The sequence below is a fragment of the Felis catus genome, chromosome A3, assembly GCF_018350175.1.
Source record: "Felis catus isolate Fca126 chromosome A3, F.catus_Fca126_mat1.0, whole genome shotgun sequence".
Lineage (NCBI taxonomy): Eukaryota > Metazoa > Chordata > Mammalia > Carnivora > Felidae > Felis > Felis catus.
Genome location: NC_058370.1, coordinates 39005946 through 39019307, shown reverse-complemented (window position 1 = coordinate 39019307; position 13362 = coordinate 39005946). Strand labels below are relative to the sequence as shown.

The window sequence follows — 13362 nt, the reverse complement described above, 5'->3', positions numbered from 1 at the left end:
CTAAGATTTCATTTCTGTACAAATGAGTTCTGTGAAATTATTATGGCCAAAATACCAGTGTTTGTCTTTCACTCAATTTATCTACACTTCATAAAAATGCTTAAATATTACTTCATCATCCTTAAATTTGCCTTTCAGAATGTGAAATATATGAACTAATTCTTGAATATTTATGAAGTAATTCTGATTTTTGCAGGTGTTGCAAGCCCTTAGGAATATTTAGCTTAATTTGGAACAGGATTCTTTATTTTTTGCTTGATTTTTCATTTTTGAAAACTAAGTTACAGTAAATCCATCTATGTATAATATTTTTGTATTTTTCTATAGTAGTTTCGTTAGACATGAGTCCTCATAGTTTATGATATCATGATTGAAATGCTAAGAGAGTTGTCTTATAAGTAATGTATATCATTATGTATACATTATGTATCCCCTTAGTAAAATTCTGTTTTACAGAATGCATGGGATCAAAAGTCACAGTTAATGAACTAATACCCTTTCTTGACTTTATTGTTGTTAAGGAAGTGTTTTACAGTTTATATTTATTCATATGAGAGTTATCTATTTTTAAAAAAACAGTATGAGATCAATAGTTTAAAATACTCTATGTTCATTGTGGTATGATCATGGTGATACGCTACCAACTGATAGTTGAACCAGATAGAACTTAAATCTTTTATGCTGACATAATGATAGTCTTAGGTGGTTTAAATTTCTCCTTCAGCATATTTGTGCCCATAAAATTATTTGCCTTAAAATGAGTAGAACAGATATTTGGCTGAAAATGAATCCTGTAGGATGCTGTCTTACCTTATTTCCTAAGGTAGGTTCTAGGAACCAGCAACATCAGCATTATGGGGGAAGTTTGTTAGATATACAGTCTTGACCAATGCCAGATTACTTAATCAGAATCTACATTTAATAGATTCTCAGATGATTTGTGTGTACCTTAAAGTTTGAGAAGGCCTCCTGTAGAAGACATAAGACTTGGTATTTGGGTAAGGAACAAACACTTCTTTATCTGAGGTTGAAGTGCAAGAGTATAAAGATTTAGGAATTATTTCTTAGAATAATGAAATGTTTCTCCTTAAAGTACATTTCTCTTTGGGATTCCCCCCCCGCCCCCCCCCCCCCCCCGCTTCTTTTTCTTTTTTTCCTGGAATAAAATGTGTCTAATGCAATTCTTTACTTTGATACTTTCATCTTACCTACCAAAGAAGATAAACTTCACTTCTTCCATACCAAATGAACAAACCTAATTATTGTTAAGTCTTCCCTAAGATAGTGGCATCCTGTGGATTTGCATGAAACTGAATCTTGAGAAAAGGAGACGGAAGACTGAGACCCTGATGTTAGAATGACCTGGCATGTGTCGTCACTTGTTTGGCTTGTTTCTGTGACACCACGGATGCAGACATGCACTATTTCCTCCTAATTAAAGAATAAGTATGCCTGAATGTCTGCTATGTGCAAAATGAAACTGTGGATCAGGCCTTTCCTCAGAATTTATAGTCAGGTTGGGGAACTGTCCTTGAAAGTCAGGTATCCTGCCACCCGCAGAACTGTGGTATTTTGGGATATGGTCATGTGGATCCATTGGCTAGACGTCCCCTAGCTGTGGTTAAAAGGGAGAGTGGGAATAAAGCACTTATTTCAGTCAATTACACATTTTGTATTTAAGTAATATCATAGTGTATCAGTATATTTAAGAGGAGTTAGAATCTAGAGCAAAGCCCAAAGAAACGTACATGTATAGATGTACCTTCTCCTAACAAACTAATGGAATATTTGTTGAGGCATACTCTACCTCTGGATTTGTCAGTTTGCTTCAAGTAAAAATCTTTCGTTTGCACATGTCTCCAATATTTCAGAACTCCCCTCGGCATTATTCAACTTCTGTGGTGGTCCTAGGAAGTCACTGACTTTTCTGGGGATTGCCTGAATGTGGCATTTCTGAAACTTCTTAGCTGGGAATCCCTCAAGTACAGATGAAGTCTTGCTCAGTAGTATGGTTAACAGCATAGGAGGAGGAACTGCTCTTGTTGAACCTGGTGGGGTTGTGCCTGGCTCTTTCCTGCATTCTTGGGGCTGGGAGTGAGGGTGGGAGTCTTGAGTTCTGGTGCACAGTTTAAACACCAGTGCTCTAGTGTAGGAAAACTACTGTGATTGCCATTAACCTAAAGACCTGCAGTAGCCTCCCTTTTGAATATACAAAGAGTTTTTTTTTTAATGAAACTTACTTCCTGCTTCCCATAATTCTGATTTTTATCCAGTATTTTAAACTTTATCTGTCTTGCACAGGCGACCCAGAAATATTTGAGGTAGGAGACAGCTGCTTATAGTCAATACATGTGAAAAGCCTTAAGCCTGTGTGACCTGGAACAAGACTCAGAAACACAAAGATGCCTCCCAGAAATGTGCCGTTTTCTGCTGTATATTTGGCAAGCATATTATTAACACAGCAGAGGAGGGAGGTGGCCATAAATTTCTCATAAGGAAGGAATTGTAAAAGAAAATTATAGCATAGTATACTTCAAGATTGTAAATGCCATTCTCTTCATTTATTGTGCTGAGGACATTACTTTTAGAAATTTGTATAAAATATTTTAGAAAATACTGTTAATGTCATTTATTGATTTACTTATGCCATGGATAGATTCCTCTACCGATTTTTCAATCATGAACTTAATACTTGAGATTAGGGGGCACTGTTATACACTAATTTATATTAGATTGTGTTTTTTCTTTCTCCCTTAGAAAGGCATGCATGGCTTATTATTAGAGAAAAGCAACAAGACAGCTTCTGCTCAGGATTTTTCGGTAGAAAATACATTTTGACTTGAACAGGGTTTTAGTGGCAACTTGATAATAGATAATTTTAGCAGATTGGTGAATTCTGTCATGATTGTACTGAAAAGTGCTATGTGGTCATATCGAATTGTGACACACTGTGCTTAGTGAGTGCCCATGCCCTGCTTGCTCTCCAGGAGAATGACTCGGGCACTTTGGACACAGTGGGCGCTGTAGTTGTGGACCACGAAGGGAACGTTGCTGCTGCTGTCTCCAGTGGAGGCTTGGCCTTGAAGCATCCAGGGAGGGTTGGACAGGTAAGTAATTATGGGGTTTTTAAACTGGCTTGTTAATTTAAAACATGGAGTTTTCTGGCTCACCATTTTTTAAAGCCAGTAAAAACATTTTTTCTTTAGAAAAAATAAATGATATTATGGTGTGTGTGTGTGTGTGTGTGTGTGTGTGTGTGTGTGTGTGTGTGTGTTTAGTATTTATGTAATACAAATCATCAAATATCATTTCAAGATTCTAAAAAAAAACTATCTCATGGCAATAGAGTTCTCTATGATCTTTACAATCAGTAATATTGTATGTTGTTACTTCAAAAAGGCTGGGTACTTGATATTTAGTATACATTCAGTAAATATGTATGATCTTCCATTTCTTTCTTTGCAAATGTCCTATTCGTTAGGGGTAAGCACTACCTGACTATATTGTGGCCTGCTTTTTAGGTGGGAAAATGACTTTAGAGTTACATTTTTATATTTCTTCCATTCAAGGAACAGTAAAAATTTGACCCTCTAAAATCCTCCTCTGGTTAAGCATTTCAGCAATGGAACCAACACATGATCCCATTCAAGGAATCTAGATATAAGGGGGGTCTTTTTTATGTGTAACTGGCTTATTCCTGTTTCACTTGCACATTTTCTTTACCATTCCTCCTTCCCCCCATCTCCAAACTTTAGTTCTGTACAGAGAATAGGATTTCACAGTCCATTTGATCTAGTAAGCTTTCTGAGTATAAACCAATTTGGTACGTTACTTATGGGCTTAATAAATATTTGTTGAGTGAACTAATGACTCATGGAGTCTGTTAAAGTTGTTGCAGGGACTGTGCTTAAGCTCAGTACTTGGATCTCATGTTACACTCAGGGCACTGCTTGGCATGCTCTGTATGCTTTGTCCCTCACATTTGAGGAAGAGTCGGTATCACAGTTGCTTTGGACGTGGTGGTGAGTGAATGCTTGGAGGCCGGTGATCTGATTCATGGAGGACATCTTTGCAAAGCCCCAAGTGATGTTCCTTGATATGCCCTTTATAGTCTATAGGCCACTTACAGTCCCATGGCAGAGGGAAGGGGTAGGGAAGAATAATTAATTTTGTGCTACTCTTTGTCTACCATACAAGGGGATTTATGAGGAATGATTACTCAACATATGTACAATGCTTTGAACTCATTATAAAAAGCCTTTGTCTGGTCATGGTGTTTTTCCACATTATAAAGCCCTGTGTATTTGTCAAATTTGGGATAAGAACCAAGCTTGGCATATCAGATTTGGATGCCTTGGTGGAGAAGGAGAAAGAAAAGCCAGTATTAGCCGCCTTCATTGCATTGCAATTCCCATGACTTTCTCACTGTTTTTTGTTTGTTTTAGTTAGCAAAATAGCAACAACAGAACCAAGGATAGTTATGGACTATGTTAGCAGAATATTTCATTGAACAATCATGAAGCCATTCTGCCACTACACATGGGATGTCCTGGAAAAAGAAACACTTCTGTAAAACTTAAACTTGTTGATTTGTGCCACTTGGCTAGTTTATGAAGACACAGTTTGTGGGAGCTGAAAATCAGGAAGAGGTGTGGTGGATAGAAGTAAAGGTACTTCACAGGAAAATGCATTTGCTTAATTGGATTATATTGCTTAGATAGAGGAGATATAATAAACCTGGAAATACGTAAACATCAGATGACAGTAAGGAACCATTCTTTTTTTATTTTTTTTTTTAATTTTTTTTTTTTCAACGTTTTTTATTTATTTTTGGGACAGAGCGAGACAGAGCATGAACGGGGGAGGGGCAGAGAGACAGGGAGACACAGAATCGGAAACAGGCTCCAGGCTCCGAGCCATCAGCCCAGAGCCCGACGCGGGGCTTGAACTCACAGACCGCGAGATCGTGACCTGGCTGAAGTCGGACGCTTAACCGACTGCGCCACCCAGGCGCCCCAGTAAGGAACCATTCTTGACAATCAGGAGGGAATGAGACAAAATATACAAGCAAAGTATTGAAAAAAATGGCTTTTTAAAAAATATGACAAAACTAGGTGCTTTTAAATACATTCTAAATGCACAAGTGAACTATTTAAGAGTCTTAACATATTACCCTGCTCTGTATATATGATAACAACCATTCAGATGGTGAAATGGCAATTTGAATTAGAACTTACTTGCTTGGCTTACCAACACTAATTAGAATTTACAACTGGGACACAAGAAAGGAATTATTAAATTCCACTCTCCCCTCACCCGCAACCTACTCCCACACAAATAGGCAGTTGATTTTAGTGGTTAAGAGTGTGAACTTTGGAGTCAGGTAAACCTTTATTCTAATCTCACCTCCCCACTTTGCAGTTTCTTTACCATAAACAAGTTATTCAAAGTCTTTAAGCTCCACTTTCCATAACTGTAAAATGGGGATAAATAGGTACCTTAACAAAGTTCTAGAAGATTCAGTGATGCAATGCATTTAAGTTGCTTATCACAGTCCCTGATAATAACAGCTATAGCTACTGTTATTAATCTCTTGCTACATGCAACAAGTGTGTTCATTCGTGTGATCCTACAACAATATTATGAGGTTGGGGTTTTATAATCCTCATTTTATAAAGGAAAACAAGTCCCAAAGAAGATTAAATAATAATAATAATGATGATGATAATATTTATATGACCTGTTTGTAGTGAATGTTCATATTTTTTAAAATGTTAATGAAATTTTACTACTGAAAAGAAGGAAGCTATTTTTTTTAAGGCCTGCTTAATGTTATGTTTTATCCAAAGAAGTGGATAAGAGACGAACAATCTCTGATTCTTTCTTTTATCTGACCTATCACTGTCTCAGCCCAATTGATTTCAGAAGATTAAGAAGGAAGACAGCTTTAGGTCATGAAATTGAGGGGAGGTAGCATAAAAGGAATTTGCTTAGAGAGAAGAAACAAAGAGTAAGAATAAGTGTTTTTTTCTTTTATAAAAAAAAAATGACCTTTGGGTTTCTAAGAGCTGTCCTTGTGGCCCTGTTTGTTATTTTTGGGTGCAGGTTCCTGGTCAAGATAATTGTTGGGAATGGAAAGGACAGTGGACTAATGTCCAGGGTTTTCAAAGAAGGAAGAATGGGCCCTTCTCCTCAGGTCACAAGTTCTCTGAGGCTTTGACTGACTTAGCACCTGTCCTAGGTAGTACCAGATGAATGGCTTATCCCACAAGTCTGCTAGTTTTATTCTGAAATCACTTCTATAGGGCTTTCAGTTACTACTCTGACTCAACAGTCTTGTGTATTTTAGAAGCATTGTGTTTTCTAAGGCTATAATAGATTTCCTACTGTTTGCCTCATGGGAGTGTTGTGTTCAGTTCTTGGTTCTACTTTTAAGAAGGTTATTGTCAATGGCATCTGGGGATGGCATAGGGTACTTCATCTCCAGTTATCTTGGACTTTGGATTATTTCTCAAGGAGGGTGATTAGGGGAATAGGGTGTGTGTGCATCTCAAAGTTTTGAGGAATAGTTCACAAATTCCTGCTCTGGGTAGAATATTGAAGCAAATGAATTCTAAAGTCCTTATAAAAAAGGATACAATACTGTAGAAAGCTAAAGTCTGTCTGGTCAGCATTCCCAGTCTTAGCTTCTTCCCCCAGTCCTTACAAGTAAGCTCCTAGAAATAGCAGTTACTTTTTTCTCTTTTATGGGAACGTATTTTTTTCTCCATCAGTGATAAGTCATGCTGCATACTCAGTGTATCGTAGCTTGTTGCTGACTTCTCCTCCTCCTCCTCCTCCTCCTCCTCCTCCCAGCCCAACAATATGTGTGGGGTTCTTTCTCTTTAGTTCCTAAACATCTTCTTAAAATTTTTAATTCTTTATTTTGAACCTCTGCAATGAATCCCACACATTGCTGTGCCAACAGTTAGCCATTTCTTTACTGATGGACATCTATGGTTTCAGTTTGCTATTCTTACCAAACTTGTGGTGGTGAGCATTCTTGAGCAGTCTTTCTTATATTTCTCTGGGATGGCTATCAAAAGATGTTTCTAATTCTACTTCTAACTAAGGACTGGAAAAGTTAATCAGTTTTGATTCCCCTCCCAAAGGCAGAGAAGTCATTGTGGAATTGGAGAGGTGAATCCAGGCATTCTGGGTGGCATTATTAGAAACAAAATAGAAATAATTGTCATGTTCTTTTATGAAACCATAGTAATTTGTGTTATGGGTGGTTTCAGCCAAATAAATCTGCTCTACCACCTCATAAAGTGATTAGCTTGAATTGACCTATTTGCCTCCTTTCTTTATATCTGGCAGAATCTAGCACAGTGGTGAGCATATAATGGGCCCTTTGGTAATAACTGTTTGCAGTTCCTACTGTGCCACTTTAAGGGAGGCATGGCAAAAACCCTCCCAAATAGGGTTTCTTAGGGTATGCCAGGAGGACCCCCTGCATCCCAGCCCCACCCCCTACCACAGGCCCCTGATTAATAATGGCAATTCATTGGCCAAACCCCAGACCACTGAATCAGAATATCTGGGAACCATGGTTCTTATCACCAAGCTTCTCAAACAATTTGACATATACCTAGTTTCAGAACCACTATTTTAAGGCAACCATGGGGGTGATTTCAAGGGGCCAGAAGAGAAACTCCGCTGACAAACTGCAATAGGGGAAAGGTTTTTCAAGGAAGGAACAGAACTACTGCTGATGAGAGTCTAAGAAACTTTCTCTTACTGTTTCTGAAAAATTTTAGATTAATACAATAGTTGGAATATATAGTTTAGATAGTGTTAGAACCATTGTTTAGGTAGGTCTTACACAGTCTCTGGTATTATTTCACATTTGATATACATCATTATTAAACCAGGCTTTATTAGATGGGTATGATTTTGTCTTCTGTTGAAAGCTAGTAATTACATATAATATTTCTGAAATACTCTATGTATCTATTTTCTTTTTTCCCAGGCTGCTCTGTATGGATGTGGCTGCTGGGCTGAAAACACTGGAGCTCATAATCCCTACTCCACAGCTGTGAGTACCTCAGGTATTTGCTGCTTTCATGACCATATTTCATAACTTCAACATTGTTAGGTCATTTAATGATTGAAAACAATATTTTTATGTAAACGTAAAGCAATATTTTTATGTAAACATAAAGCATGTGCTGAGACATTGCATAGACAGGTGCATTAATGCATGAAAGATCTTTGATATTTGGGAGGTTTTAAAAATTGTTTCACAATGTACGTATCACAGTATAAATGTTTTCCTAACATTTTCATTACACGTCTGGAGTTAACTATAACAATTATAGTTTTAATGTTTTTCCCCCTAGTGTGACTCATGATAGTGCCAGATTTAGATCACAGAAGATATAAAAGTAATAAGGCATTTCAAAACTAAGATAATCTCTTGATTAAAATGTTGGCATAAAATATAAGATGTATTTCAAAATGTATGTTTTATGACATTTATCCCTCTAACTATACTTTTAATTAAATGTAGGTCCTCTTTTTGTATCTATATTAGAAGTCATTATCATTTAGAAATTGTGTGTGTGTGTGTGTGTGTTGGGGGTTGGTTAATGGGCAGAATGGTTGGTGTCTAGATCCAGGTTTTCATATACTTACGTAGGTATACTTGAAGCCTTTTCTCTCAATGTGGTGATATGCATGGTTGACAAAATAAAATCATCCCCTTTGCTGTGTTATCTCTCAAGTTACAGTCCTAAGCCTTTCTCCTCAATATCCTCAGGCTTTATCAGGTGGATGGATATGGCTGCCTTTCCTTCCTTCCTTTCTACAGTTGCTTGCCACTTTGGTTTCTATTTCAACCATACTAACAAACCCCCAATCCAGTCTAGTCCTGTTTTCCTGCTTACTCTTGACTCTGTGGTCTCTGCTACAGGCAGCTCTCTCCTTTCTGTCATAGCGTAGATCCTGGAACTCTTGGTTTGTCCTGTTCCTCTGGCCTGCTCCATCTTTGCTCACTTCACAGACTCTTCCCATTTCTAACAATTCCAGTCTTGGGCCTCTCTACTTTCCTTCATTTCTCTCTGTGCTTTCTCTTGGTGATCTGGTGTTTTTTGTGTCACTGATCTATCAGGTGAAGTCTAAACATGAATTAATGTTGAATCTTAATCATACTAATAATATAATTGGCAAAAAATTGGTTTTCATTCTTTCATTTTTGAGGAGATGAGTATAATATAATAGGAGTTAATTTTTAATTTAATGTTGGTGGCACATGGAAATCTCTATGCATGATATTTAGAAATTAGCTTGTTCACATAATTAAGTATGGCCCTATGTTGACAGAAAATTGTGGTATTTGAACGAACTGAAGTCCGAAGTAGATAATACATTGTTTCATTTTTATTTTCCCAAAGGAGTATTACTCAGTATATGTTGTATGGACTTTATTTTTGGTCATTAGGTTATTCAGTGAGTTGGTTTGGGATTGTTTAAATGTTACTCTAATTGTCTAGATGTTAGGAGATCTGGATTGTACTCTAAGCTGAAATCCTGAAAGCCTGCCTGACTGTCGTTTTGGAAAAGAAATTCAATCTCTTTGGGATTGTCCTCCTCTCTCCTTTTAATTGGTGATGTGGAAGTTGGAATAGAAACACATTTCATCGATTTGATTCTATTTTTTTTTTTTAATTTTTTTTTTTCAACGTTTATTTATTTTTGGGACAGAGAGAGACAGAGCATGAACGGGGGAGGGGCAGAGAGAGAGGGAGACACAGAATGGGAAACAGGCTCCAGGCTCTGAGCCATCAGCCCAGAGCCTGACGCGGGGCTCGAACTCACGGACCGCGAGATCGTGACCTGGCTGAAGTCGGACGCTCAACCGACTGCGCCACCCAGGCGTCCCCGATTTGATTCTATTAAGTACAGTGCAGTGGGTGGGTAAAACTAAAATTGTAAAATTAAGGTCTTTTCCCCTTCCCCTTGGATATTTTCTCCTTTGTTCATCTTGCATCAATTGAACATAGTTTCATATGACTAAAGGTAACTTTTGGTTTTCTAGTTCATGACATCCAGTGCAGCTTTTAAACTTGGATGCCCAGTTTGTCATGTTATATCATTCTGAAGTTTAAGGACTAATCATCATCAGTCCTCAGAGCCTGAGGGAAATAGAGCAAGTCTCCACTTCCTGCCATTCCTGGGACTTTTGTGTGATTTCTTCACACTTGTTCCTCCTGGGGTTGTTGCTATGAGGTTGACAGTGAAAACACATGGCAGAGTTGGGTGACCAAGTCAGAAGAAAGGCGGTGCACAGAATTCTGGTTGTTTGGCCAAAATAGACTGGTGCCTTAGGCTGTTGCAGAAAATTTAGAGACCTGGCCTACATTTTAGGTTTATAGTTCTTGGAAGGCAATAATTGAAAGGCAGAGGGAAGATAGTTATAGTCAGGGTAGGGCTCTCCCAAGGCCACACAGGTGATTTGATCATTAGCCTTAGGGATAATGATCCATCACCTTGTTCTCATCACTGGGTGGGGAGGAATGAGTGGGGAGTGGGGAGTGGGGAAGAGAGAGTAGTGTGGCAGGAGCTGATCGTGTAAACTCTGACTAAGGTTCTGGCATCATGGAAATTTGTCTAGTTAGGAAGGGAGCAGGGTAGATACCTGCGTTCTTGTTCAGTCTGTTTCACTTACTGCCTGTGACCCTGGCATGAGGTTATTTGTAAAGTAGGAATATGTACCTTAATATTGAATAAGTAGACGTATGTAAGGCACATAACATACTTCTTGGCTCAGAGAAGTGATTCAATACTTAACTGTGTTTCATTGAATTGAAGTCACACCTTTTATAAGGTACACCATTATCTAAAAAAAACATTGGTTGATTTGTATTTTTTTTTATTGCAATAAGAACACTTACCATGAAATCTATTTTCTTAACAACATTTTTAAATGTTTATTTTAGTTTTGAGAGAGAAAGACAGCATGAGCAGGGGAGGGCAGAGGGAGAAGGAGACCCAGAATCTGAAGCAGGTTCCAGGCTCTGAGCTGCTAGCACAGAGCTGGACATGGGGCTTGAACCCACAAACCATGAGATTATGACCTGAGATGAAGTTGGACCCCCAACCGACTGAACCACCCAGGTGCCCCATCTTAACAACATTTTTAATGTATAATGCCCCATCTTAACATTTTTAATGTATAATACACTATTTTTAACTTTAGGCACAATATTGTACAGCAGACCCTTGAACTTATTCATCTTTCATTACTGAAACTTTATGAATTTTCACTATCAACTCCCATTTCCCCCTCCCCTCAGTCCCTGGCAATCACCGTTCTATTCTCTGCTTCTATGAGTTTGACTATTTTAGGTTCCTCATATAAGTGGAATCATGCAGTATCTGTTCTTCTGTGACTGGCTTATTTCACTTTGCATAATGTCTTCAAGGATTATCCATGTTGTATATGGCAGGATTTCCTTCTTTTTTAAGGCTGAATAATATTCTGTTATACATATATGCCACATTTTCTTTACCCATTTATCTGTTGGTAGACATTTAGGTTGTATCCACATCTCAGCTATTATGAATAATGATGCAGTGAACATGGAGGTGCTGAAATCTCTTCAAGATTCTGATTTCAATTCTTTTGGATAAATACCTAGAAGTGGAGTTGTTGGATCATATAATACTCCTATTTTAAATTTTTTGAGGAACCCCCATTCTGTTTTCCATAGCAGGTGCACCATTTTACATTCCCACCTACAGTGTACAATGGTTTGAATATCTCTACATCTTCACCAACTTTATTTATCTCTTGTCCTTTTGATGCTAGCCATTCTAACGGGTATGAGGTGATGTCTCATTATGATTTGATTGGCAATTCCCTGATGATTAGTGAGGTTGAACACATTTTTATGTACCTGTTGGCCAATTGTGTGTCTTTGGAGAAATATCTATTCAAGTCCTTTGCTGATACATTAATCTTGCTATTTGTGTTTTGCTATTGAGTTGTAGGAGTTCTTCATGTCTTTTGGATATTAACCCCTTATCATTTAATTTAATTTAATTTATTTTACTTATTTATTTATTATTTATTTATAAATATAATTTATTGTCAAGTTGGCTAACATACAGTGTATACAGTGTGCTCTTGGTTTTGGAGTAGATTCCCATGATTCATCGCCTACATAGAATACCCACTGCTCATCCCAACAAGTGCCCTCCTCAATGCTCATCACCCATTTTCCCCTCTCTCCCGCCTCCCCCCATCAACCCTCAGTTTCATCTTTGTATTTAAGAATCTCTTATGGTTTGCCTCCCTCTCTGTTTGAAACTATTTTGTCCCCTTCCCTTCCCCAATGGTCTTCTATTAAGTTTCTCAAGTTCCACATTTGAGTGAAAATATATGATATCTGTCATTCTCTGACTGACTTATTTCACTTAGCATAATACCCTCCAGTTCCATCCACATTGTTGCAAATGGCAGGCTTTCATTCTTTCTCATTGCCAAGTAGTATTCTATTGTATATCTAAACCACATCTTCTTTATTCATCAGTTGGTGGACATTTAGGCTCTTTCCATAATTTTATACCCCTTATCAGGTATATGGTTTGTAATTATTTTCTCCCAGTCCATAGGTTGCTTTTCCATTTTGTTGATTATTTCTTTTCTTGTACAGAAGTTGTTTTTGTTTGTTTGTTTATTGTTTAATTTACATCCAAGTTAGTTAGCATATAGTGCAACAAATGATTTCAGGAGTAGATTCCTTGATGCCCCTTACCCATTTAGCCATCCCCTCTCCCACAACCCCTCCAGTAACCCTCTGTTTGTTCTCCATATTTATGAGTCTCTTATGTTTTGTCCTCCTCTCTGTTTTTGCATTCTTTTTGCTTCTCTTCCCTTACATTCATCTGTTTAGTATCTTAAATTCCTTATATGAGTGAAGTCATATGATATTTGTCTTTCTCTGACTAATGTCACTTAGCATAATACCCTCCAGTTCCATCCACGTAGTTGCAAATGGCAAGATTTCATTCTTTTTAATTGCCGAGTAATACTCCACTGTATATATATACCACATCTTCTTTATCCATTCATCCGTTGATGGATATTTGGGCTCTTTCCATACTTTGGCTATTGTCAATAGTGCTGCTATAAACATTGGGGTGCATATGCCCCTACAAAACAGCACACCTGTATCCCTTGGATAAATACCTAGTAGTGTAATTGCTGGCTCGTAGGGTTGTTCTATTTTTAATTTTTTGAGGAACCTCCACACTGTTTTCCAGAGTGGCTGCACCAGCTTGCATTCCCACCAGCAGTGCAAAAGAGATCCTCTTTCT

At 37.8% G+C, this 13362-nt stretch overlaps 1 protein-coding gene across 18 annotated transcripts in view; it reads left to right on the top strand.

Annotated features, from left to right (window-relative positions):
- The window catches only part of TASP1 (taspase 1), a 298108-nt gene that overhangs the window by 104398 nt on the left and 180348 nt on the right, over positions 1–13362 (top strand). For 10 of the 18 annotated variants that reach the window (XM_045053884.1, XM_045053888.1, XM_045053885.1 and 7 more), the window contains 2 exons: positions 2988–3107; positions 8012–8090. In XM_045053884.1, coding sequence (XP_044909819.1) covers positions 2988–3107; positions 8012–8090 — 199 coding nt within the window. The remainder of the gene's footprint in view (positions 1–2987; positions 3108–8011; positions 8091–13362) is intronic. The other 8 variants (XM_045053892.1, XM_045053893.1, XM_045053896.1 and 5 more) reach the window with 2 other exon arrangements.